This window comes from Ceratocystis lukuohia (genome assembly GCF_044167205.1).
Source record: "Ceratocystis lukuohia strain C4212 chromosome Unknown Supercontig8_pilon, whole genome shotgun sequence".
Classification (NCBI taxonomy): Eukaryota; Fungi; Ascomycota; class Sordariomycetes; order Microascales; family Ceratocystidaceae; genus Ceratocystis; species Ceratocystis lukuohia.
In genome coordinates this window covers 64,288-86,150 of record NW_027263527.1, presented here as the reverse complement: position 1 = coordinate 86,150, position 21,863 = coordinate 64,288, and the positions used below count along the sequence as shown (strand labels likewise).

At 47.0% G+C, this 21,863-nt stretch overlaps 3 protein-coding genes across 3 annotated transcripts; 1 reads left to right on the top strand and 2 right to left on the bottom strand.

Annotated features, from left to right (window-relative positions):
* Positions 1–758: 758 nt before the first annotated feature.
* HOO65_080024 (Anucleate primary sterigmata protein B) lies at positions 759–5,740 on the bottom strand (the record flags this gene model as incomplete). Its single annotated transcript, XM_071004117.1, has 2 exons — positions 759–2,072; positions 2,141–5,740. The coding sequence occupies 2 exons, from the start codon at positions 5,738–5,740 to the stop codon at positions 759–761; spliced, it is 4,914 nt and encodes a 1,637-aa protein (XP_070856255.1).
* Positions 5,741–10,451: 4,711 nt separating this feature from the next.
* On the top strand, positions 10,452–11,391 carry HOO65_080023 (Vegetative incompatibility protein HET-E-1; the record flags this gene model as incomplete). Its single annotated transcript, XM_071004359.1, has 4 exons — positions 10,452–10,483; positions 10,628–11,160; positions 11,215–11,289; positions 11,336–11,391. The coding sequence occupies 4 exons, from the start codon at positions 10,452–10,454 to the stop codon at positions 11,389–11,391; spliced, it is 696 nt and encodes a 231-aa protein (XP_070856254.1).
* Positions 11,392–12,213: 822 nt separating this feature from the next.
* Positions 12,214–12,606, bottom strand: HOO65_080022 (Retrovirus-related Pol polyprotein from transposon TNT 1-94; the record flags this gene model as incomplete). Its single annotated transcript, XM_071001401.1, has 1 exon — positions 12,214–12,606. One exon carries the CDS (start codon positions 12,604–12,606, stop codon positions 12,214–12,216), a length of 393 nt encoding a protein of 130 aa, XP_070856253.1.
* Between the last annotated feature and the right edge of the window lie 9,257 nt (positions 12,607–21,863).

The window sequence follows — 21,863 nt, the reverse complement described above, 5'->3', positions numbered from 1 at the left end:
CATAGACCTTTGGAACCGGAGTGGTGTCTTTTGATACGAGCTGCGCATTGCTTGCGCCCTGGTGGCGGTAGGAGGGCTCGCAAGCGTATTGGGTTGCCGTGAATTTACAGGCAAGCCATACAAGCCACGGAGTAAGCCACAAAGCTAGCGACCCACTACTGGCGCAGTGGCAATGCAAATGGATAAGCGTTTGATAGTGAGGGTGGAATAATTAGCAGGAGACCAAGTAAGCCGGGAATAGAGGGCTGATGTGAACTAGCATCACGTGAAAATGGGTACACTCCTGAAAGCGTATAAGCGTAGGCACCAAAGGGTTCTGATAGTATGATTGGCGTCTCAACAGCAGGTTTCTCTCCAATACCGTCTTTGTCAAGTGCCGAATGCTAAATTTCGTGCCACCGGCTTGGCTATTTTGTAGTCATTAGCGACGAGCTACGATTAATTCGCTATACAATCTCTTCCACTCGAAGCTATAGCTCTGAAGTCATGACTCGCATACGCAGGGCAGGGACTTGACCTTTGGCTGTCCCTGCTTGTAGCCTAGACATCCACATTGTCGAGTTCATCCCTGAGCAACAAAAGCGCAGAGTCACGTGCAGGAGGAACTCTTGAGATTCGAAGTACATAGCACATATAAAAGTGCCAGATTTAAGATTAATACCGGCACGTATTCTAGTTAGCACACCACATCGCATTAAGCACTTCTTTGCCAATATCTTCTGCTGTCTATCTCTTCCCCTGCTTTCCCTGTTCTCCAGCTAATCGTCGGATCTCTTCATCTTCGACCTCAGTTCACGGTTCTCCGTCTCTAGCCCACCTAATCGCATCCTTGCCGCCTTGCGGTCCTGATTCCGCGCCTCTCGCTCCATTACTAATTTCTTCTCCATTTCCTTAAGCCTGAGGATCAAGCGCGTATCATCACCCTCCCCGTCTGCCATTCCCATTCCGGGAGCCATAGAATGGCCTGTTGCCGTCTCTGGGCGAGCCACCATCTCCATGCCCATACCTAGGCTGCTGTTGGTCCTGTGGCTATGGCCGTGTGACGTCGATGGTACTGGGATGCCACTCACTAGACTGCCGCCCATGTGGTGGTGGGGTGAGTGCGACGACGACGAGCGTGAGCTGGTTGAGGGGCGCATGAGCCCGGGCATCTTGCGGCTGCGTTCCTTATCGCGTGGACCCGTAGGTATTCCAGGCGATGGAGAGCCGCCAATGATCTCGGCGACCTGGGCTGCTGTCTCGGCTGAGCCACCAGTATAAGCAGTGCCAGGGCCAGCACCGGCACGAGCACGAACTTCAGTAGCCGTGCGCAGCGTCGTGTTTTCCACCTTGAGCTGGCGGTAGGCTTCTTCAAGACGGGCGTAGCGGTTCTGCATTTCCACAGCGCCCATGCTGGCAAGACCAGGAGGAATCGAATTGTTGGCAATGCCATTACGCACCAACATCTCCAAACGGTCAAGTTTCTTGATGCGACCCTCGAGGTTATTTTCTAGGGCCTGGTACTCGCGCCACAGATCGCGCTCGACGCTCTTGATGCGCGCCGAGAACTTGGTCATCATAGACTCGATAGTTTTGACGGCATTCAGTAGGTTTTTGCTGAAGCCTGGTAGCATGGTGGAAATACTCTCCACCGAAGGCAAGGCACGGCCGTTGATGAGCGAGTTGTTCATGGCCCAGTCGGTACCACAGAGGCCTGACAATCTGGTCCACAAAATTAGCAGCAGGTTGTTGCGCTCCGTGACTTGCTCCTTGAAACTGGCCTCCAATGTAGCAATCTTTTTCTTGTCGCCAGAGCGAGTAATCTCCAGTTCCTGAATGCGTGCCTCCATGGTGGAGGCGGTACGAGCCACATGGTGGTGCGTGTTCTGGAAAGTTTCATAGGCGTTCTTGGTGTTGCGGTGGGCTTGGCGTTCCTTCTCAAGAAGATCAGCTAGCTTGCGAGTCTCAAGGGCTTGGGACTCAAGGATGGAGTCGCGATGCTTGACGATACGCTCTTTTTCAACAAGAGTTGCCTTGGACGAGTCAAGCTCGCGAATTGTATCCTCATTCTGGCGCTGCAGGTTTGCAATAGACTAGAGAAATGAATGAAATGTTAGTATACGAACAAAATAAGAAATTGTCCATCTCTCCCTCAACTCACCTTGAGCAGGCTCGATCTAGTGCCATTCAAATCGCCCAGAGCCACCCGCAGATTGTTCTCCAACTCCATGAGCCGCTCCTTCCATTCTGTAGCCTCTACTTCGCGCGATGTGAGCATCTTACGTAGCCGCCTGGCCTCATCTTGGGCAGTAGTGGCCTCGCGGTTGAGCTCGTTGACAAACTGCTGCACCTCTTCCTTCTCCTTGCTGGCAACGATCTCTCGCTGCCGTCTCTCGCTGGCAAGACGCTGGTCTAATTCCTTGACGCGCTCCTTTTCGTCGCGCAGGTTCTGTTGAGTGTTGGCCAGTGCCGCCTCAAGATCGCCAATACGGATCTTGTCCGACTCTTGCTCTTCACGCAGGAAAGCAATCTCGCCGGCGGAAGACTCTTGCTGCACACCAAGACGATTGGACTTTTCGTTGGCCTCAAGTAGCTTATGTTCGAGGTCCTCAAGCTCCTTGTTGGACGATTCCAGCTCGGTTTCCATCTCACGGATACGCCGTAACTTTTCCTCCGCATCATCCTCGAGACGAACCACAGCCTCGCTCATCTGCCGCATCTCGGCCTGCAAAGCCTCAAAGTTCTCCGTGCGCTCGGTGAGCTCAACTGTCAAGCGCTGGATCTCGGCCGTGTGCTGATCAGCCTCCGACTCTAGAGCATCAATCTCTTCTTGGGCTTCCTTGCGTAAGGCCTCAAACTCGGCCTCCATCTCAGCTTGCTCGCCAAGAGCCTCATCACGTTCGGCCTGGAGAGCGACAAGATCGTTCATGGCAATGTCCATGTCCTCCTGAAGACCCAGAATAAGCCCATCAGACTGCTTACGCGCTTCAACCGCAGTTTCAAAGTCCTGCATGCATTTTTCCAGTTCAAGGCTGATCTCTTGGTTTTGCAGCTTCAAACTGTTGAGATTGTCGCGAAGGTCTGCAATGGTGTTCTCCAACTCTTCGCGGTCAGGATCCTCCTCGACTGCTGTGATTTGTGTGCCGCTAGCACGGGAATGCGACCTCTCACGGACACCAGCCCGTGAGGCCGAACGGTCTAATAAGCTATCTACTGTAGAGGGGGCTGGGTTTCCCCGACGCTGCGCCATCTTGAGGTCCTCAATCTCCTGGTAGAGGCGTTCCTTTTCCCGATTGCGCGACGTCAACATAGAAGTTTGGGCACCAACCTCACGTCTCAACTCGGCGTTCTCATGGCGCAACTGTTCGCTCTCGCGACGAAGCTCGTCGACGATACTAGCAGACCCGGTCAATGTCGTCCGGTCAAACTCGCTCGACAGTCCACTTGTGGGACGCGCAGGAGAGCCTTGTGCTTGTCCGCTAGTGTTTTTCTTCAAGCCGCCATTCATCTCTTGCTGTCTGAGACGGAAAAGCTCGTCGCGGAGGCGACGATTGTCCTCATCTGCCTGCTCGCGACGAGAAGTTTCCTGCTCTAAAAGATCCTTCCATACATCCGTTTCTTCCTGGCGACCAAGACTCTCACCAGGCGCCCGCTCACTCAGAGTCCGCACCATTTCCGACATGCGGCGTTTCTCGCTGTCCTTGTTGAGAACCTCAAGCTTAAGCTTCTCGATCTGGAGGACATACTCTTCAACTCTCTCGCGAAGGAAAATCAGCTCCTCCTGGCGCTCGTTAGCAGCCTCATCGTCTTCATCTGAGTCGCTGCGACCAGTGCTGGGTCTCTGCATTTCCTCTTCCTTGAGCTGTTTCTCCAGCTGCTTGATGCGCTTTCGCATTGTCTTTGCATCGCGTTGGGTGATGGCCAAGGTGGTTTTTAGATCGACGTTTTCAGAGATCATTTGCTTGATGCCCTCTTCAGACAGCCTGTCTAGACGGTCTTTGAGGAACATGACCTTCAGCTTGAGATCGAAATTCTCCTTGGACAGACGCTCAATAGTGCTGCTCTGTTCGCGCAGAGTAAGATTTTTGCCTGCAGCGGAACGCCCAATTCCTAGATTAAAGGATTCTGATATCTTGCGAGGAGTAGCTAAGTCACCCTTAAACTTGTACTCTTCAACGAGATTATCAGGGACCTGGACGTTGCGCACATGGCGAGCAATGACAGTATCGGTAGGAGGATCGAGATGATCTGTCTTTGGTTTTGGTGTGGTAGGGGGTGCCTCGGCAATTCGAGGGAGTGGGAGACCGTCGTCGCCTAGACGGCCCATCTGCTGATCCATCATCTTATTTTCGTCAACAGCAGAGCTCATCGAGGCCATACTAATGCTCCGAGACATGGACATGGCATTTTGAATAGTGCGGGATGGATCCGCAGAATTGGCAGCTAGGGTAGCAGTAGCGGCTAGGGTGACAGATTTGGAGCCGCGAGCACCAGCTTCGATAGTAGCGTCGCTGGCATTGTCATCGGTATCGTCTTGTCCGGACTCGGAGCCTTGCGTCTTGTTGTCGAAACTCGTCTGGGCAACAAAGGGCGATGAGAGCATGGGTTTTGAGTCATTAGGGTTTGCAGTAGCTTCTATCGGCGTAGTAGTTGTAGGTTTAGTGGTCGTTGTTGTTGTCGTTGTCGTAGTTGTAGTCGTATTCCGGCTGCGCAAGTACTTGGATCGCTTAGAGCTTCGGCTTGCACCACCAGGAACAAAACTGGTATCGATTGATTGTCTGGCTGACCGTCCCGTGTAGTTGGATAGATTGCTCATTATTGAATCTTCCTCTATATAGCTGTTTTCGCCCCCGTCAACAGCTTCACTGGTACCATCATCGTTGCCTTGACGCGCACTGTCATCATTGATCTTTCTTTCTTGGTAGCTATTGCCTGGGTTGAAGGAGGGTTCGGTAGGGGGGTTGATCGGGTTCATGTCATCTTGCGTCATGGAATCAACCGCGAATGGGCCATTTGGTGTATGGGGAGAGGGTCTTGATTGGTCGAGATCGTGGCGGCGTGCGTCGGAATCGACTCCTGATTCAACACGCAGATTTTGGATGTTTCGTGTTTGTTGATCGGGAGCCTGGACACTAGGACTAGCTGGGTTGTGGTCTGGCGAAGGCTGTGCTTCTGTTTGGGCTGTCTGCGAAGGAGCGGGAGCGGGAGCGGTGCGCGACTGGGGCGTCGGTGAGCCAGGCACGACATCTGCAGACGGATTGAAGGTATCGTCAGCTGTTTTGTGCTTGTAGACTGGCAGGGGCGACATCTCAGGCATGAAGCTAGACTCAACGTCCTGAAGATGGGCGCGCACAGCATCTTCATTCATTGTGTCTCCAATAAGGCGGGAGTCAGCCATAATACTAAGTTCATCGGCATGCGGTAAAGGGGGCAGCAGAGAAAAATTGCTCTGGGTATTTTGAGGAGGGCGGATGGGAAGCTGGTGGCGGTGTTGGTCTCGTGGGGTGTTTTGTTGAGACTGTTGTTGCTGCTGTGACTGTGGTTCCTGACTCTGGTTTATCTCGAACTGGCGCTGCCCTGAGCCATTATTATCTTCCTCGGTCTCTGGCGCCTGGTCGTTGGATGCTGATGTGGGTGTCGCCATGGCAGTGCCGGTTGATATGGACTGTGGCAAGTCTGGATCGGTTGTCGCAGGCTCGAGAACTGTAGATTGGGATGGCACAGCGTCTGTAATGTCTGTCGCGGTACCCTCAGTAGCCATGTGGACAAACGCGGCAGTGCCGTCTCTAGAAAAAAAAGTCGCAAGAATGCCGGGATTGATAGGCTCTCTTGATTCGCGGGTTCGTTGTTACGAGGGCGCTGGGTGTGTCAATATCGTGAATTAGTTGTGTGAGCAGATGCTTTTTAGTCGATTTCGACGGCGGGCGATAGTGGCAAGTCGCGACGATTCAGCGTGTAGAATGCATTTCTAAGTGGTAAAACACGGTGAAAGGGTGTGTGTGATTCGAGCCAATGCTGAAAAGTTGTGGTTAGAGCGATTGCTGCAATTGAAATTTTGCCGATGAATCTATTGCTTAGTGTAGGCCAAGCCAAGCTGGCCGCAGAATACAGTATAGTTGATGGTCAGCCCAGCCTTGGGCTGTTCGCTGGAAAGTCTCAGGAGCTGATTTGCGGACGCTGATTGGTTGCATGGGCACCTGCCAAAACAAATCCAGCCAAATCCTACAGGCTGCTTGATTGGCTAGATGGCGTTGACATGTGGAGAACTTTTACTACATAATACTGTGCTAATGGTGCAAGCAATTGCTCCCTCTTTATAGCACTAAACATTGTTTTCATCGGTAGCGACTCTTGCCCATCTCGAATTATGGCCGCGTTCATTTGCGTCGTATTACGTCATTACAATTTGTCGAAGATTATCTAGTTCAAATCAAATCCTGGCTGTTGTTTCGGCTCCTCGATAGGTAGAAATGAGAAAAGGGCACGATATGATTGACCTGTGAAGCCTAGGTTTGCAGCAATATATGGCTTTTGTTAGTAAAATGCTTGCTATTGAGTAGCGCCTAAAGGCAGAATTTGGAAAACTCGCAAATGCTTCGCTGCATCATGCACGGTATCGCTTGTTTACCATAGCATGACTACAACTAGCAGTAGAATATATCTAGCTTGCTATAGGATGCCAAACTTGAGCCAGTTTCCACTGAAAGGCTGATGATGACAGCAACGTAATACGATATTTACTAACTAGGATAGCCGATTAGTGTTAGGGTTGTACTAACCCATGACAATGCTTCTTGAACTTTTAACGTCTACGGGAATCACGGAGATCAAACGATGCCGGACTGGCTACCAGACAGAATTAACCCTCTGCAAAGCTCACTATAGAGTTTTGACGAGCGAAGCCCAATTGCTCCCAAGCTAACTTGTTGCTCGTTTCCGCTCTATCGTGGTTGAAGTACAAAAAGGCAAAAAAGAAAGAAAGAAAACAAACAGACATCAAGGGCGTAGGACGAATATAACAGAAAAGTTGCAAAGAATAGCAAATTGTAGCTCGGCACTGCCACTTCCGAGAAAACGCACCTCTCATGTCCCAATGCGGAACACCCCCCCACTTAGGGTCTAGCTTTTCTACCAGATATCTACAACTCCTATCCCCTGTGAGGAGCTCTCGTGCAATTCTCATGGGCAGTTTCTTCTCGTTGCCTCAGCACTCTTATGGATGGCTAAAGGTCTTGGATTGGTCACACCCTGCGACTGGGCACCGTATTCCTGCATTCACGTGGTTGAGACGCACATGATACTCTTCGAAGTCGCCGTGTCCGGAGCGCGCTGCTAGGATTCAGGCAAGCGTACATTTGTGTAGCCCCTTCATCCAGCCGATTCAGTACTCCACTGAGATGTCTAATCTTCGAGTAGTTTTATTTTATCCAGTGTTAGAAGTCTGCTTTAAAGGTTCAGTTCCTCTATCTTTTTGCTGCTGCCAGTGACATTGTCGCCCTTAGAACTAGAAGGCCCTCGCTCTAGCAACCCGCTTTAGCTAGCTGATCGACTGTTTCATTGCCCGGGACTTTGCAGTGCCCTAAGAACCATTGCACTTTGCCGGCTGGCTTTTCCAGACCCAGGTCGTCGGGTTTGCCTTCTGTATTCATTGATTGCACTACATCGTTGCCTGGTCCGACGTAATTACTGATTTCGTCACTCTTCTCTAGCAGAGTCGAGCGACTGTCCTTGCTTGCTAGAAGTGCAAAGCCATTATTGGTCTAGTTCCCTTAGTCTAACCTACATTGGGAGGATTTCGTAGTTGTGCATTTCATTTTCAGCGCTAGCTCTTGCCAGGACTCTGTTGTTCTTGCGGGCCACTGGATGTAAGAAACGTCCGCTTGGGGCATCTGCAGCTGCCATGTTTAACGGCCTTGTGAGACTTGGCATTTACAGCAGCACCTTGTGTGTCTGCTGGCCTCGGAGCGGCCCTCTTCACCATGTCCGCGAAAGATGGGGCCTTCTTTCCGCTATGTGTGGAGCTCGATGCTTCATCCTGGGCTTTTTCCTGCCTATTCAGTGCCTTTTCTTGGGGGCTTGCCCGCGGGCGGCTTGTTCCAGCCCCCCCTCGCGTTTCGTTAGCATGAAATCCATATCTTTCTCCACTCTCGAGAGCGCCATTTTCTTGACGACTTCCGCCGTCTCTTAGTCTTCATCGCGCTCACATTGCGCTTCGAAGTTTCTTATGAAGGGTATGATCAGGCTTGCGACTGTACCCTTGTGCTTCTTGAAAGCGCCGTCTCGCACTTCGAGACTCCTCAGCAGATTGGACGTTGTCTATCCACTACTTATGGATTCTTTTGCAGTTACCTTTCGGCCGATAGTGTGTGTGGTGTTTAATCGAGATTTCCTATTCGCACCTAGAAGATTTAATGTCCCACACACCATGTAATTGAACCAATAAAATAGCCAGTTTAAGAACAATCCAGCCAATAAAATAGTTGTACTAGCCCCGCTTTATAACATCCATTCCTCCTCAATTCGAGAAAGTCTACTCTGGGCCTCTTGCGCCGGGTGCTGTATGTAGCGTCCTCCCCTCCCTCGGCCTTCTGTGCTGCCTTCTTTAGTGATATCGCTAGTGTTATTGCCGTATTTCCATCTTTCATTTGCCCTGAATGTCTCCATATCTTGCTGATCCATCGCCACAAGGCTATAGCCATACTCCCATTGACCGAGTGTTGGCGCCGTACTGAGGGAGTTGTATGGCGGGAGTCTTGGTCTGGAATCGGCTGATTAACAGGGGATGGTGATGGGATGATTGCTTTTCATAGACAGACTGAGACAATGGAAATACACTTATTTCATCTTCACTGGAGGTTGCAGTCTTTCGAGGGCGCCCACGGCCACGTTGAATAACTTCTGGCTCATGAATCAAGATATCGTCGTACTCAGAGATTTCGTCGTTTAGCCATCAATACGAATATATTTTTACTTTCGCAATGGCTTCTTTGCTGCATTTCTTTGCCAGAACTTCATAGACACAAGGTAACTCATATTGCTTACTACAAAGGCCAGAACAAGAGCGTATAAGAGGCACACAAGTAAGCAGAGCGTCGTTTGATCTCGGTGATTCTAGTAGACGTTAAATATATTGAAATCAAATCAAACAAGTAAGCAGACCTAAATCCTGTACACCTGCAATTTAGCGGTGTTGCTTGGTAAGATTATCAATACTGGCCTTCTTAAGTTGTCCAAAGCACCTGACATCAAGAGGCTGGAGTATGTGAAAGGAATGAGCTGGCATACACCGTGTGATGATGTCGTTATTGCTCTATTCTAAAAGAATTGGGCATTCACTTGTAACTTAAGTTATTTGTTTGGCTGGATTGTTGTCAGATTGGCTACTTGGTTGATTTACTTGGTGTGTGGGACGTTAGATTTTCTAGATGTCCAAAGAAAATCTTTGTACATGGGAAACCTTTTGTCTTTCCTTATGAGAATAGGGCTGTCTAGGGTTAGGATGAGATAGTAGCTATTAGATCTAGTAGCTAAGCATTTATAGATAAGTGCCCCTTGCAAGTTGCCTATTTCGTATAAACATGAAACAACAAGAGTGACCCTAACCCTAACATCTTCTTTCTCTTCTTTCTTTTAACCAACGCCATCTATTGACGATGAAACATAGTCAAGTCACTTCCCTCTTTTCTAATTTTCTCTCTCTCGTGCTCCACGCCTTTTCTACTTATGCACCTATAATTATTATATTCTTTCAGGTTTTTCCTTTCGTTTCTATTATATAACTCTATTCTACCACCAACCAGCATGGATAAAGATTATTGATTCATTCTATTTCCTAAGTTAACTGCGCTTCTTTCTTCACATCTCTTTCAATCACTTGATTATATTTGTTTATGTCCAGCATGTCACATAACTAAAAAAGGAACCATGAAAAGATCTAAACTCAAAACTGCTATGCGACCAGTGGTACTTCTCTCTTGGTAGGTCACTCCACCTTGAGTCTATCGTTATCTTGCTAATTATTATAGACGGTGGCGGTATAAATGGACTATCTAGTCTATACATCCTCGAGGACATCTTTGAGAAAATCCCGAATGTTAGAGACACCAAAGAGACACCAAGACCTTGTGAGATATTTGACTTTATTGGCGGGACTGGCAGTGGAGGGTACAACTTCCATTAAATTCATCCATCTATCTGGAAAGCTTTACTGACCATAATACTGTAGGATCATTGCCATTATGCTTGGCCGATTTGGAATGACTATCGGGCAGGCTATTGGCTTCTATAAAGACCTTATTGGTACAGTTGTCCCAAAATTGAACAATAATCTAAATCCATTTACGGGCATTTTTCCAGCTACCGAGTTAGAAAAATTGATCAAAAAGATGATTTGGGAAAACTGCAATGACCCTCAATGTTCACCACAGCCGGGGAGTGGAAAGCCCAAAACTGACACATGTGTACACCAAGACATGTTTTTCAGCGACAAAGGTTGCACCAAGACGTAGGTTCTACATCTCCAACTCATAAGATTCACGTCTAACACCTCATTGTGTCCATCTAGAGCTGTCTTAGCATTGACAAAAGTTAATGTGGAGGCACAACCTACTGTGCTCTCCACATATGATATATCTGGTAGCTTTTCCAGATGCACAGTTTGGGAAGTAGCCAACGCCATAGCTGCGGATAATATCTCTGGATCTATTAAAACTGGCCGTGATGAAGAAGAACTCATCGATGCTACCTATGGTTACAAAAATCCATGCGAAGCCCTCATCAAAGAGGCTAAGAGGGAGTTCCCAGGCAGGGAAATGATAATTCTAAGCATTGGAACAGGTGTCAACAATGTTGTTAAGATTAGTGATTCCAGCGAAGCTCTTGCCACGGCCCTCCGAGAAATTGCCGCTACTTCTAAGCGATCTGAGCTGCGATTACAGAGTGACTATGGTGACAGTGGAGTCTACCATAGATTCAATGTTGAGAAAGGCCTAGGAGACACCGAATCTCTAACCTCCCTGGAGCCAGGTGCTATCTCAGCACATACGAGAAATTATATCCGCGAACACGAGAACTCCATTCTGGATTTTGTCGATGCTTTTACATACGCCAATAGTTTGCCGTTGCCACAGGCTGAAGAGCGTGCTATTAGTTCGTTTACACTACCACACGAAGAGCAATCCAGTGAGGACTATGAGAAAAAGCTTCGATGGAGTTGTTGTGCTAACACTTATGTAGAAACAAGTAACGGAACAAAATGTCCACCTACCATCCGCAATCACACAGACAGAAAGAAATACCCTCCAGGCTCTCGTAAGGCTGGTTCCCGCATAAGCATCATGTATTTGATGTACAAAAGACTTTGCCTTAAGAAACTATGGAGATCACGGAGTTCTAGGATTAGGAGAAAAGTGAGAGGTCTGAATTTCACAGAACAATCACAAGGATATATTAGAACAGAAGATACTGAGAGAACCTCGATGAAAGTCTTGAGTGAAATAAGAAGAATCCGTCTTATGAAGGATAGGTGGGCTAATATAAGAGCAAGAAACAAGAGATATTGTAAGAGGCAGGCATTCTGTGAGTCCTCGAGACCAGGGGGTGTCACATGACTGGTCAGCTGACGGACCCTGTTGTGGGAAATCCAACCCTGATCGGTAAAACACCGGGTAAGCCCACAAAGATATATTACTTTGTGGGCGGACCGGACCAGAAGGAAAACCTAGTTCTTTAATAACTCAATAAAATCATTAAAAACATCAGTTCACAACAGGTTATGAGCCTGGAGTTTCCACAAAGCGAAAACACCTCTCGAAACTAACAAGACTTGTTACATAAACTAACAAATTTTCCAGCGTCATCATTTCATAGTGTTCATTTATTTTATATTTATATTTTCTCATTTTCATACCATCAAAAAAAATGGCAACGAACGAATCAGCCAATCTCGACAACCTCACCAAGTTCATGATGGCCATGAATGAAGCCTTGAATTCCCAGAAAGGAGAATTCAACTTCAACTCTTCAAATTCAAACCCCATGGAAGCAATGCTGCAGAACAGAATAAAACTCTCTGAACTCAACTGGTCAGCATGGTCCAAGAACATGATTCGGAATCTCAAAGGTGCCGAAGTTCTGTGCCTTTTCAAGGACTTAGAAGAAGAAGAGTTTAAGAATGCCATGGAAGTTGAAAAGAACGAGCAACAAAAGGCGAAAGATGCTTCGGTAGCACTAAACCTAATCCACGCTGGCCTGGACGAAACGGCCATCCGATACCTGAAGAGCATTTCGGACGTATCGAAATGTTGGAAACTCGTTTAATGCTACTGGAGCATCTTTCACCTGTTGTTGCTCGTTCTTTTCAACGTCCATGGCCTTCTTAAACTCTTCTTCTTTCAAGTCCTTGAAAAGGCACAGAACTTCAGCACCTTTGAGATTCCGAATCATGTTCTTGGACCATGCTGACCAGTTGAGTTCAGAGAGTTTTATTCTGTTCTGCAGCATTGCTTCCATGGGGTTTGAATTTGAAGAGTTGAAGTTGAATTCTCCTTTCTGGGAATTCAAGGCTTCATTCATGGCCATCATGAACTTGGTGAGGTTGTCGAGATTGGCTGATTCGTTCGTTGCCATTTTTTTTGATGGTATGAAAATGAGAAAATATAAATATAAAATAAATGAACGCTATGAAATGATGACGCTGGAAAATTTGTCAGTTTATGTAACAAGTCTTGTTAGTTTCGAGAGGTGTTTTCGCTTTGTGGAAACTCCAGGCTCATAACCTGTTGTGAACTGATGTTTTTAATGATTTTATTGAGTTATTAAAGAACTAGGTTTTCCTTCTGGTCTGGTCCGCCCACAAAGTAATATATCTTTGTGGGCTTACCCGGTGTTTTACCGACTAGGGTTGGATTTCCCACAACACTTCACTTCTGTTAAGAATCTAGATAGTCTGAATCACTACGGATCATTGAGTTTACAGATATTTATAATAAAAAAAACTGGGATAAAAGCCGTCAAGGGACAATTTTAACAGAATATAACTTAGGGAGTGTGCAATGCAGACATGGCATCGTGGGTATAATCACAGGTAGTCAAAGCTCTTAGGGAAAGAGATGACAGAAGCTAACCATTACGACAAACCCAAAGCAGCCTGTTTAGAAATCTTCAGGTTTAATATTGTGTTCATTTCTTTGCAGCTGCATTGACCAAGGAACAGTGTGTTGCGAATAATTATCTATCCACTCCGGGCTCCATAGATATCCCCCCTCACTGCACTGCATTGGCAAACCCTGAATCACGGAGTTTAGTGTTTGGTAGACTGTGCTGTCAATAGTGGCTATGAAGTAAGGGATGTGCATCATTTTCTATGTCTAGGGCCTTTGTTGGTGTGAGAAGTGCACCCATCGACATACAACCATTGACTGCAACTTTATGAAGATGCCCCTATTTTTCTTCTTTTGCGGTTAGAGGTGGTCTAAACGAGAGTGATAGACATATATTTCCAAGGTTGCTCAAGGATCAGGAGGAATATTAGCAAGTCGTCCTTATTACTCCTAGTTCACCATGTGTCTGTACAACACCAAACTTGGTAATAAGAACCTTTACAACTTATAGCCCTGTTTCATGTAATCAAAGGATGGCTATATTGTAGTTCGCAAGCAAGCAACCAACCAGCTGAGCCTTGTTGCCTGTCTACGCACACGTTTGCTTTGCGAGTCTGCACATTCTTCGGAAATTGTACTGCTACTGTGGTTTAAACGCAGCGTGGCTAATGCACTTGCGGACCATAGATCCGTACACCTAGGGTATAGACCTTCAAGGCTACTATTAGTAGACTACTGACTGTTAACAGCAAACCTAACCTTGACCCATCTGTAATTGTCACAGTCTTTGCCAACCTCGAATGACTCAATATACCTATTGTTCATATCTTGAACCTGAGTGCACATTTCCATAGCATCTTTCGCAAATGATGGAGCAGTCAAAGGGGGATGAAAGATATTCAGGGACAAGGAGATAAGGAGTTGATGTAAAAACTAGGATGTTTCACTGAACTTGGCAATATGGTTTAATTGGCCATGCTTGGGTAGAGCTGTATCGAGCTGATACTAATAGGTCCCAGAGAGATAAAGCACTTGGGAGACGGGGATGCAGGCACAGATACAGGTGCGGAACATAAGAGGGGAACATGTAGAAGCAATTAGTGATGAATGAGAAAGGAGAGAGCTGGATCCAAGTAATACGATGAAGCCACTATATGTCAAAAGAATGACGTGTACGAAGAGCATTTCAGCTCATTCAAAATTTAAGCGACTGGAGGCTAGATGTAGCCAATCAGCCATTTAAGCGCAGATTTACAGCTGATTTTTGATCATCAAGAATGACAGTTCATAGAGAGGTCCAATATACATGAGCCCTAGGACATTCCTAGCTTATGCAGTATCTCAGAAGCTATTGTGTCCCGGTTATCATCTCGTAAGCTCGCCTACATCGCATTGTGATTGGAAGTCTAGTAGTTCTGGGAAGGAACAGCCCTATGGGGGCTAGTAAGCATAGGAATGGGAGTCCTGGGATTGCTTTGTCCCAAATACGATACAAGGTTAACGCATCCATTTTAGCTACAAAGGAAACTTATATGCGAGCCACACACTACGGCTCTAACCTGGAACTTGGATCCCATTACACATGGCGCTATTACATACAGTGTGTCTCTAAATAACAACATTTTCTCTACTGCTGTAGATCACACTGTTCATTCATATGTGTTAAAATGCTATAGCTTGGTCTAAGCCCTCTTCAGTCGAAAGGGGGTGAGTGCCCTGTGAACCACGGCATTACGACACTATAGATTCCCGAAGCATAGTGAGATCTCTTTCACTGATGTCCTCTCGGCAGTCCCATCGGTAGTCTGCTCTGGAAATGTTGAAATATTTCGCTTGGTTTCGTATACTTGAAGAGATGCTTAGTTCCAACTACTAAATATTCCCAACGTTTTTAAGCCCCCTGGATTTCTATGCAAATACATGAAAATCATAGCTCACTGCATCTAAAGCTTTCATGGATGAACATCTAAAGTTCTTTGAATGGATGTACTAGCCCCATATAGCCTTGGAGTTTGTCTTTTAAATCCTGGCATATTGCGTGCCGCCCTGATTTGGAGTAGCAGCTTAGCATTGCACAGTTGTTTAGTGGCGGCATTTGTATTAGTTATTCGTGAGGGAACTCATAGACTCACAAGGGCAGGAAGGTCAGGACTAATTGAACTTGAACTTTAAATTTATTCAACGTCCAAGTCAGGACTAATTAGACAGTGGGAAAAAAGAAGAGTAGAAACAAAGTTTCAAGGAGATACTGACGACGTAGTTGGTGTATTGGGGAGGATGAAACTGGTGTAGACCTAAATGAGGCAAAGAAACACCTTGACACGAAGAGATAAGTGCCCATCTCTATACGCCTTATGCTCTAACGCAAGACTCAACTAACCCAACTACACAAATATTCTTTGTTTCCAGATACACATCAGCACTGGCGATGACAAAGAAACAACAGGGGCGACTACTGACACGGCTTGGAATATACTACGTGGAGATTATAGAAGCCGAGATAAACTTGCATGAGACTACAGCTTCAAGCCTTCCCATTGACCTGCTGCATTGCCCAGTAATTCGAGAAGCTCATTGACAGTTCGGCATGATTAGAGGTATGTTTTTCCATGTGCCGAGGCTTGCTTTTGCGTTCAACCTTTCTTCGGATGTAATCTAGTAGCTCCGTAAGTCTTCTCCGAGACATTCTCTAATAAGGGATAGCCGTAGCTCAACTGTCAATTTCTTGTAGAGATGTTAGTAGGCTGAAGTTTGACTCAAGCTCGAAATCAGAGACCGGGCATTGTAACCAATATCCCGCCCCATCTCATAATCTTCTGACGCACATACATTACGCTTAGCCCAGCCAGATCCCAAATGACCATGTCGTCAAAACTACTCTTACTATATTCTCGCAATGATGTTTTTATGCCTAGGTTAGCAGGCCACAGTTGCAGAAGTATTTGCAACTCTTCCCAGCATCTCAATTATCGGCCACCCAGAGACCGTAAATCCATCCACATAATCCAGACCAAGCAAGCGTAGATAGATCTCACCTCCAAGCCAGCGCTTTTGATATTACTTCCTTTGGTAAGTCGTGCACATGTTATCAAGGCTTAAGCTAGTATTAGGCATTTCAATTTTATTCCTGCGGCCTTCGACCGAAGAGCCCGGCCACAAATACACTTCTGGCTACTTTCTTGCTCTTCTACTTTTCTCGCAAGTAACCAATCATCTGAGTCCCGCTGCTTTTCTGCCCAACTGACAGGGATACAGGGGGCTGTTTGGCGGTTGCAAGTTGCTAGGAATAGATGTGGTGTAAAATGTAGGAAATTCTAGGTCTCTAAGAGGTGACCTAGATTCAGGGCATCTACTCTCAAGGCTCAGCTATACTTGGGTGCGGCTTGGCACGGCGCCTGCTATCTAACTCCTGGCAGGAGACAACAAAGCTGTCAAAACTATCAGCTCTATTTTCATCTACAAAGATGGGGTCCCTTTCAGCTCCTTTGTTAGTCCTCTTTACGGCAACAGGCTCATCATCTCTATTCCGCAGCGAGCCTCCAGCACTCTGGAAAGTATTAGTAGAACTCCTAGTTCTGCATCTGAGCTCACACCAATGCTGGTCAGTTAGAATTACCAAAAGCCCTTTCGAGAACCCCTTCCAAGACCTTGAATTTGTCCAGCATTACCCAGTCGTGGTTGACGTGGAATGACCTGCTCTAGGGCTATGCCATGCCGTCCAGCCAGCTTGTAGGGTGGGCATTATAGCCAAGTTTATTAATGAAGAGCTTGGCGCCACTTTGAAGTTCCAAGGTCGTTTGCGTCAGTCAAATCAAGAGTCGAGCTTGGATGCCTGGGAATGGGCTTGGGTCTGGGCACTAATGGGGGCGGTACGAGTCGAAATGGGACTTGATTGATGGAAATTCTAGATAACTATTGAGGATCCTCGAATTTATCATGATTATTCTGTAGTTGCTCCTGTAGTCGGTTTTCAGAAATTCAGAGATAAGGATGCCGCACGCCCTAGAACTAACACAAACAGGCGCAGTGTCCTCGAACATCAGTGCATATGTTTCTCAATTCAAGATAGAGGCCGAAAGCGCAGTGCAAACCATAACCCTAGACCCTAGAGTAGAGACACGGGTGGTCTTCCATGTTGATGCAAACAAGAAATTTGGTCAAGGGTTAGCTACCCTTAGCCAAACATCAGGCTCCCTTCATTGATGATTTGTTGGCAAATTTGGGTTGGCTAGGACTTGGCTACAGCTCATGATCCTTCAACTTCACTAGGTGGTGTCGTTTCTTACCTGCGACAGAGTTTAAACTGGCTTTGCTTCGGCAAAGACCAGACCGTCGACGCTTGCACCCATTGTACTAGAAGCGTCCACCGGAACCCCTCAACCTGGAACGAACTGCCTTACCGCCATAGCTTGTACTTTACTATTGGAGCACCTCCACCACTGGGCCTCGCTTATGATGTAGAGGCGGCTCCACGTCCAATGGATGCAAAGTGAATGGTGCTTCCAACATCTAGCTGTGGACACCCTGCTACCCCCTGATGAAACTATACACAGTCTTTATATGCTAGTAGCCGCTGTGCCCAACTCTTATGTTGTTTCACGAGTGGCAGCAATGGCGATGGCGATGGCGTTTGCTTTTTTTTCTTTTTTTCCTCTCTAACGTGTAATATTTGACTGCCCACACGATTGATCTGTAGCAAGTCCGTGACACTGAGTCTTGGTACTACTAATATAAGAGGAAAGAAAACGTCCCCCCCACTTCCATAATCACGTTGCAAACTCTATGCACTCACTCTTATTAGATAGTATGCCCTTTCTCCGTCAATGCGGTGTTCCTGACCACCTCAGAGCCTACCATCAGAACACTTGCAGCAGAGCAGTGACAAAAATCGTTTCTATCATATCACGTCATTATAATTTGTCAAATATCGTCTAGTCCAAATCAAAGCCCAGCTGCTTCGGCCCTTTCCCCTCTTTTGACCATACTTGCTCTTTTTTTTTCCCTTCCATGTTGGCTCTTCTGTCCACCTACCACCCCTCTTCCTTCTACCCCCCTCGCCTACTCACGAATCTGCAAACACTTGGTATGCCATTATCATGATCCAAATCAAGAGAGCAGTGCCGATAAGTAGAAATGAAAAAAGGGCATGCCATGATTGACCTGTGAAGCTCAAGACCGCGCCATGTACAACTTCTGTCAGTAAAAGGCTTGCCAGTGAGCAACGCGCAGCCGCGGAATGGGGAAAACTCACAAATGCTTCGCTGCATCATCCATGCCAGCGTTCGCATGTTCTCTCCCTTGGGATCTTGCGAGAACACCTGGATGCTGCATTGAGAGTTGACGCTCCCTGAACCCCAGAGTGCCATGCTAATGCGCACCAGGCCTATCATCCACATCAGGAAGAGCACAAAGGCGCCTATCATTACAATGGCTGGCAGCAGGCGACGCTTCCATGTAAGCCATATTAAGATAAAAATAAATACGAGGGTAAGGCATGAGACGGTCATAAAGTACGGGAAGTACCTGCATAAGAAGCAAACATTGTCAGCACGTAGGCTAGGATGACTGCAACTGGTGTAAGCATGTAGCCAACTCACCATGGAATGCTAAGCTTCAGCCGGTTTTGAATGACCACAAAGTTGGCCAGGATGCCAAGACAGGCTGTTGACGACAGCAACATGATGAGTATCCAGATGTTGAACAAGAAACCCGGCCAGCGGTACTGGTGGTGGTGTGATATATAGCGACGGGCGGTCCTAGAGGCCGCAGTTCTTGTGGTCGCCCCGGTCTTGGCAGAGCCGCCGGACTTTCGAGACCCTGCCATGGCGACAGTGGCTGTCGAGCAAAGCACGTATCTAGCCCCGATTCGGAAATATAATTATTTTGCAAGGCGATCTGGATAGATGGGTTGCAAAGTCCGTAACGCCCGCAGTTGTTCGTAACTCCGATGGCGCCCCTAACTCTATGTAGTCGAGTAGCAGTGGGATATACCACAAGGTCCCTAGTCTTTCTAGAACTGTCAGCTGTCAATGTGTGAGGATGGCCGTTGCAAATCGCTAAAAACCGGAGGCTTTAGGAGTGAGAAAAAAGCACACAAAAAGAGAAGATAAAGAAAGAGACTCTAGCCGCCAAACAATCAGGAGCAATGGCATTCTTACTAATGAAAGATGATAACCGCTGGAAGATATGGAGATGCAGCCTCTCGAATGTCTAGTTTATTTGTTTCATTGCGGGAGAAGAAACTCCGTGGATGTAACCGCTTTCTCGCTCATGGCGTCTGTAGTGATTGGGCATTTTGATGCCTTTGACTCTGTGGCTTCTGTTACTATGGAGACTTGAATTATGCATGAAGCATAGTCAGAAAAAAAAAGATTTACAAATCCCTCACTGGGGGGGGGGGTTCAGGGCGCTTGAGCCATAGTGGCTCCAGCTGAGACCTTGTCTTTCTACTGAGCTGAGAGAACATTCGAGCATGAATAACAAAGCCTCTAGGGGGTGTTCTATCGGAAGGGGCGTGCCGCTGCTAGGGCACACCGGCTTCCCCCTTGCACCATTGTGAAGCATTGTTGGCCTGGGCGTAGGAGCTGCGACTGTCGTGTAGCGGGGATGAGCCTGCCCCACTACACTACCATGGATTATGGATGGATACTCCAGCCTTCCCAGCTCAGTGTTCCGTTTTCCTCTTTTCCTCTTGTTTCTCTTTTAAATGCAATGTTTGACCAATCTCCGAACCTATTCACAAGATTTATCTGTAGCAAACCTGTGATACTGAGGCTTAGAACTGGTTACACGAGGGGAAAGGACGTTGGCAATTGCTTGCATTGGTAGGTTCAACTTGTGGAGAATCTGTCTCTAGTCGGGTTAACACTGGGTAAACCCTAGTGTAAAATACCTTGGCATAGTTGTGCCTAATGATGGAAGTCAACTCCTCAATACATCGACGGAAAATGAACACACTGCACGACACAACTCTTTGCCTTCTCGGCCTGAGTACTGCGACTATGAGAGGCTGATACTTGGGCTTAAGGTCATGTGTTCTCGCCTGTATGTGATTAGGTATGTTCCAACCAAGGACACCCATGCTAGTACTTGAGCCCATGTTGGCGGCTAGATGGCGGTGACAGCTACATGCGCCGCCGCATTTCCTCGATCCGCCGTCCCCCTAGTCTTGGCATGGCATCTCTTGTCTGGACATAGCAAAGTCAGGGCTTCCCTACAAGGCTTTCCAGAACGCTCTCGGCCTAGTCCATCACAAGTTAGACTCTTCTCTTCCTTCCTCTTTAGTGTCAAGTCTCTGACCAGTATAGGGCAAAGAAGTGCTTGGTATTTTAGCTAAACGAATTTATCTGACACTAAGAGCTTACCCTACTTCAGTAACCTTGAGCACCTGGCTGTTAGACAAGCTTAGCGGGGTTCACTACTTCATGCATAAAACTCAAATATCAATCGCTAGCCTGGAAAGCTGTCACCACTTTTGGTGCACTTTCTCGTTGTGACGTTGTATAAAGATCTCAGGAATTATGCCTAATAGAATGCCACAAAAGCCTGAAGAGGTGATCATGAGCTAGAGCAAGCCAGCTTCACTCTCTTGACCAAGTTAGGGCAGTGGCCAGAGGACTTGAGGCATAGACTGAGGGTAAGAACCGGTGGCTTCACTGAATGAAGAATCGCAAGCTTGGAGCCCGAGGCCCATACGAGCTGATGTTCTTACCAATGACTGAGTTTGGGCGTTTGGGCTTAATGCAGCCTGATATAAGCTTCCCCCATCTCTCTTGAGCCATGAATGCAACTTAGGAATAATAAGCCTGGAGCTATTACTAAAGCCGCTAAAAGCCACTAATAGACCACTGGGCTACGAACAGAGAGTTATAGATAAGTTGAGAAGTGCTTAAAAGCCAACAAAGTGATGGGCCTCAACGGGAGAGCTGTCTAATAGCAAAAGGAAAACACATAGAGACTGAAATGGGCGACTGGGACTGGCCAGCTTTGAGGAAGAAGGACGTCGAATGAGATGTATCACCGGCTAATGAGAGAGAAGGTGGATAGCCATGGCTACAAACTTGAGGCCCCAAGCTGATCAGCCCACCATAACACTGCTGATTGGGGCTTTGTGCAGATGAGATGACGTACTTCCTAAAGCCCGAAGTTGATATCAGAGCTAGCCGTTGCACTACTTAGAGAGGTGAACAATAGAGCTAGAGAATCTGCACAAAACTTTCCATAAGGGATAAAAATATCCTTAGCCCAGTTCATGATTGCATGAGACGCAAGCAGTTACTCATGGGAAGGCATCAATCAGGCCCAGGTCCAGGCATTTAGCAGTCAGATGAAGCGTTTAGGAATCAGTGGAAAACAACAAGGGTTCAAAGTCTGGAGGTAGGCAAGTAGCTGATCAGCTTAACCATGACGATATACAGCCTGAATCGCTCAGGCAGGGCTTGTGAAGCGGCTAAACACATGATTAAGCGTGGAGCCATTAGTTTTAATTTTGCTTTGTTTTTTATGTGATTCTCGACAAAGTGTAAGGGTGGATAGGTATTCCTACATGCCCAGCCTGGCGCTTAGAGATGTATATATATAATCCCTCATGTTCTCTTTTAGGCATTGGATATCACACAGTTTATCATCTATTCCTTGTTCTTGCTCCTTATCTGCAGACCAGCGTCTGAAATTATTTTGCATTGCTCACTTCGCTAACTTCTTATTGTTTTGTCAATCCTTTGAACCTTGCCCACAACATTCTCTATTCGTGCTTCTCGAGACCTATTTGTCAACTAAGTAAAT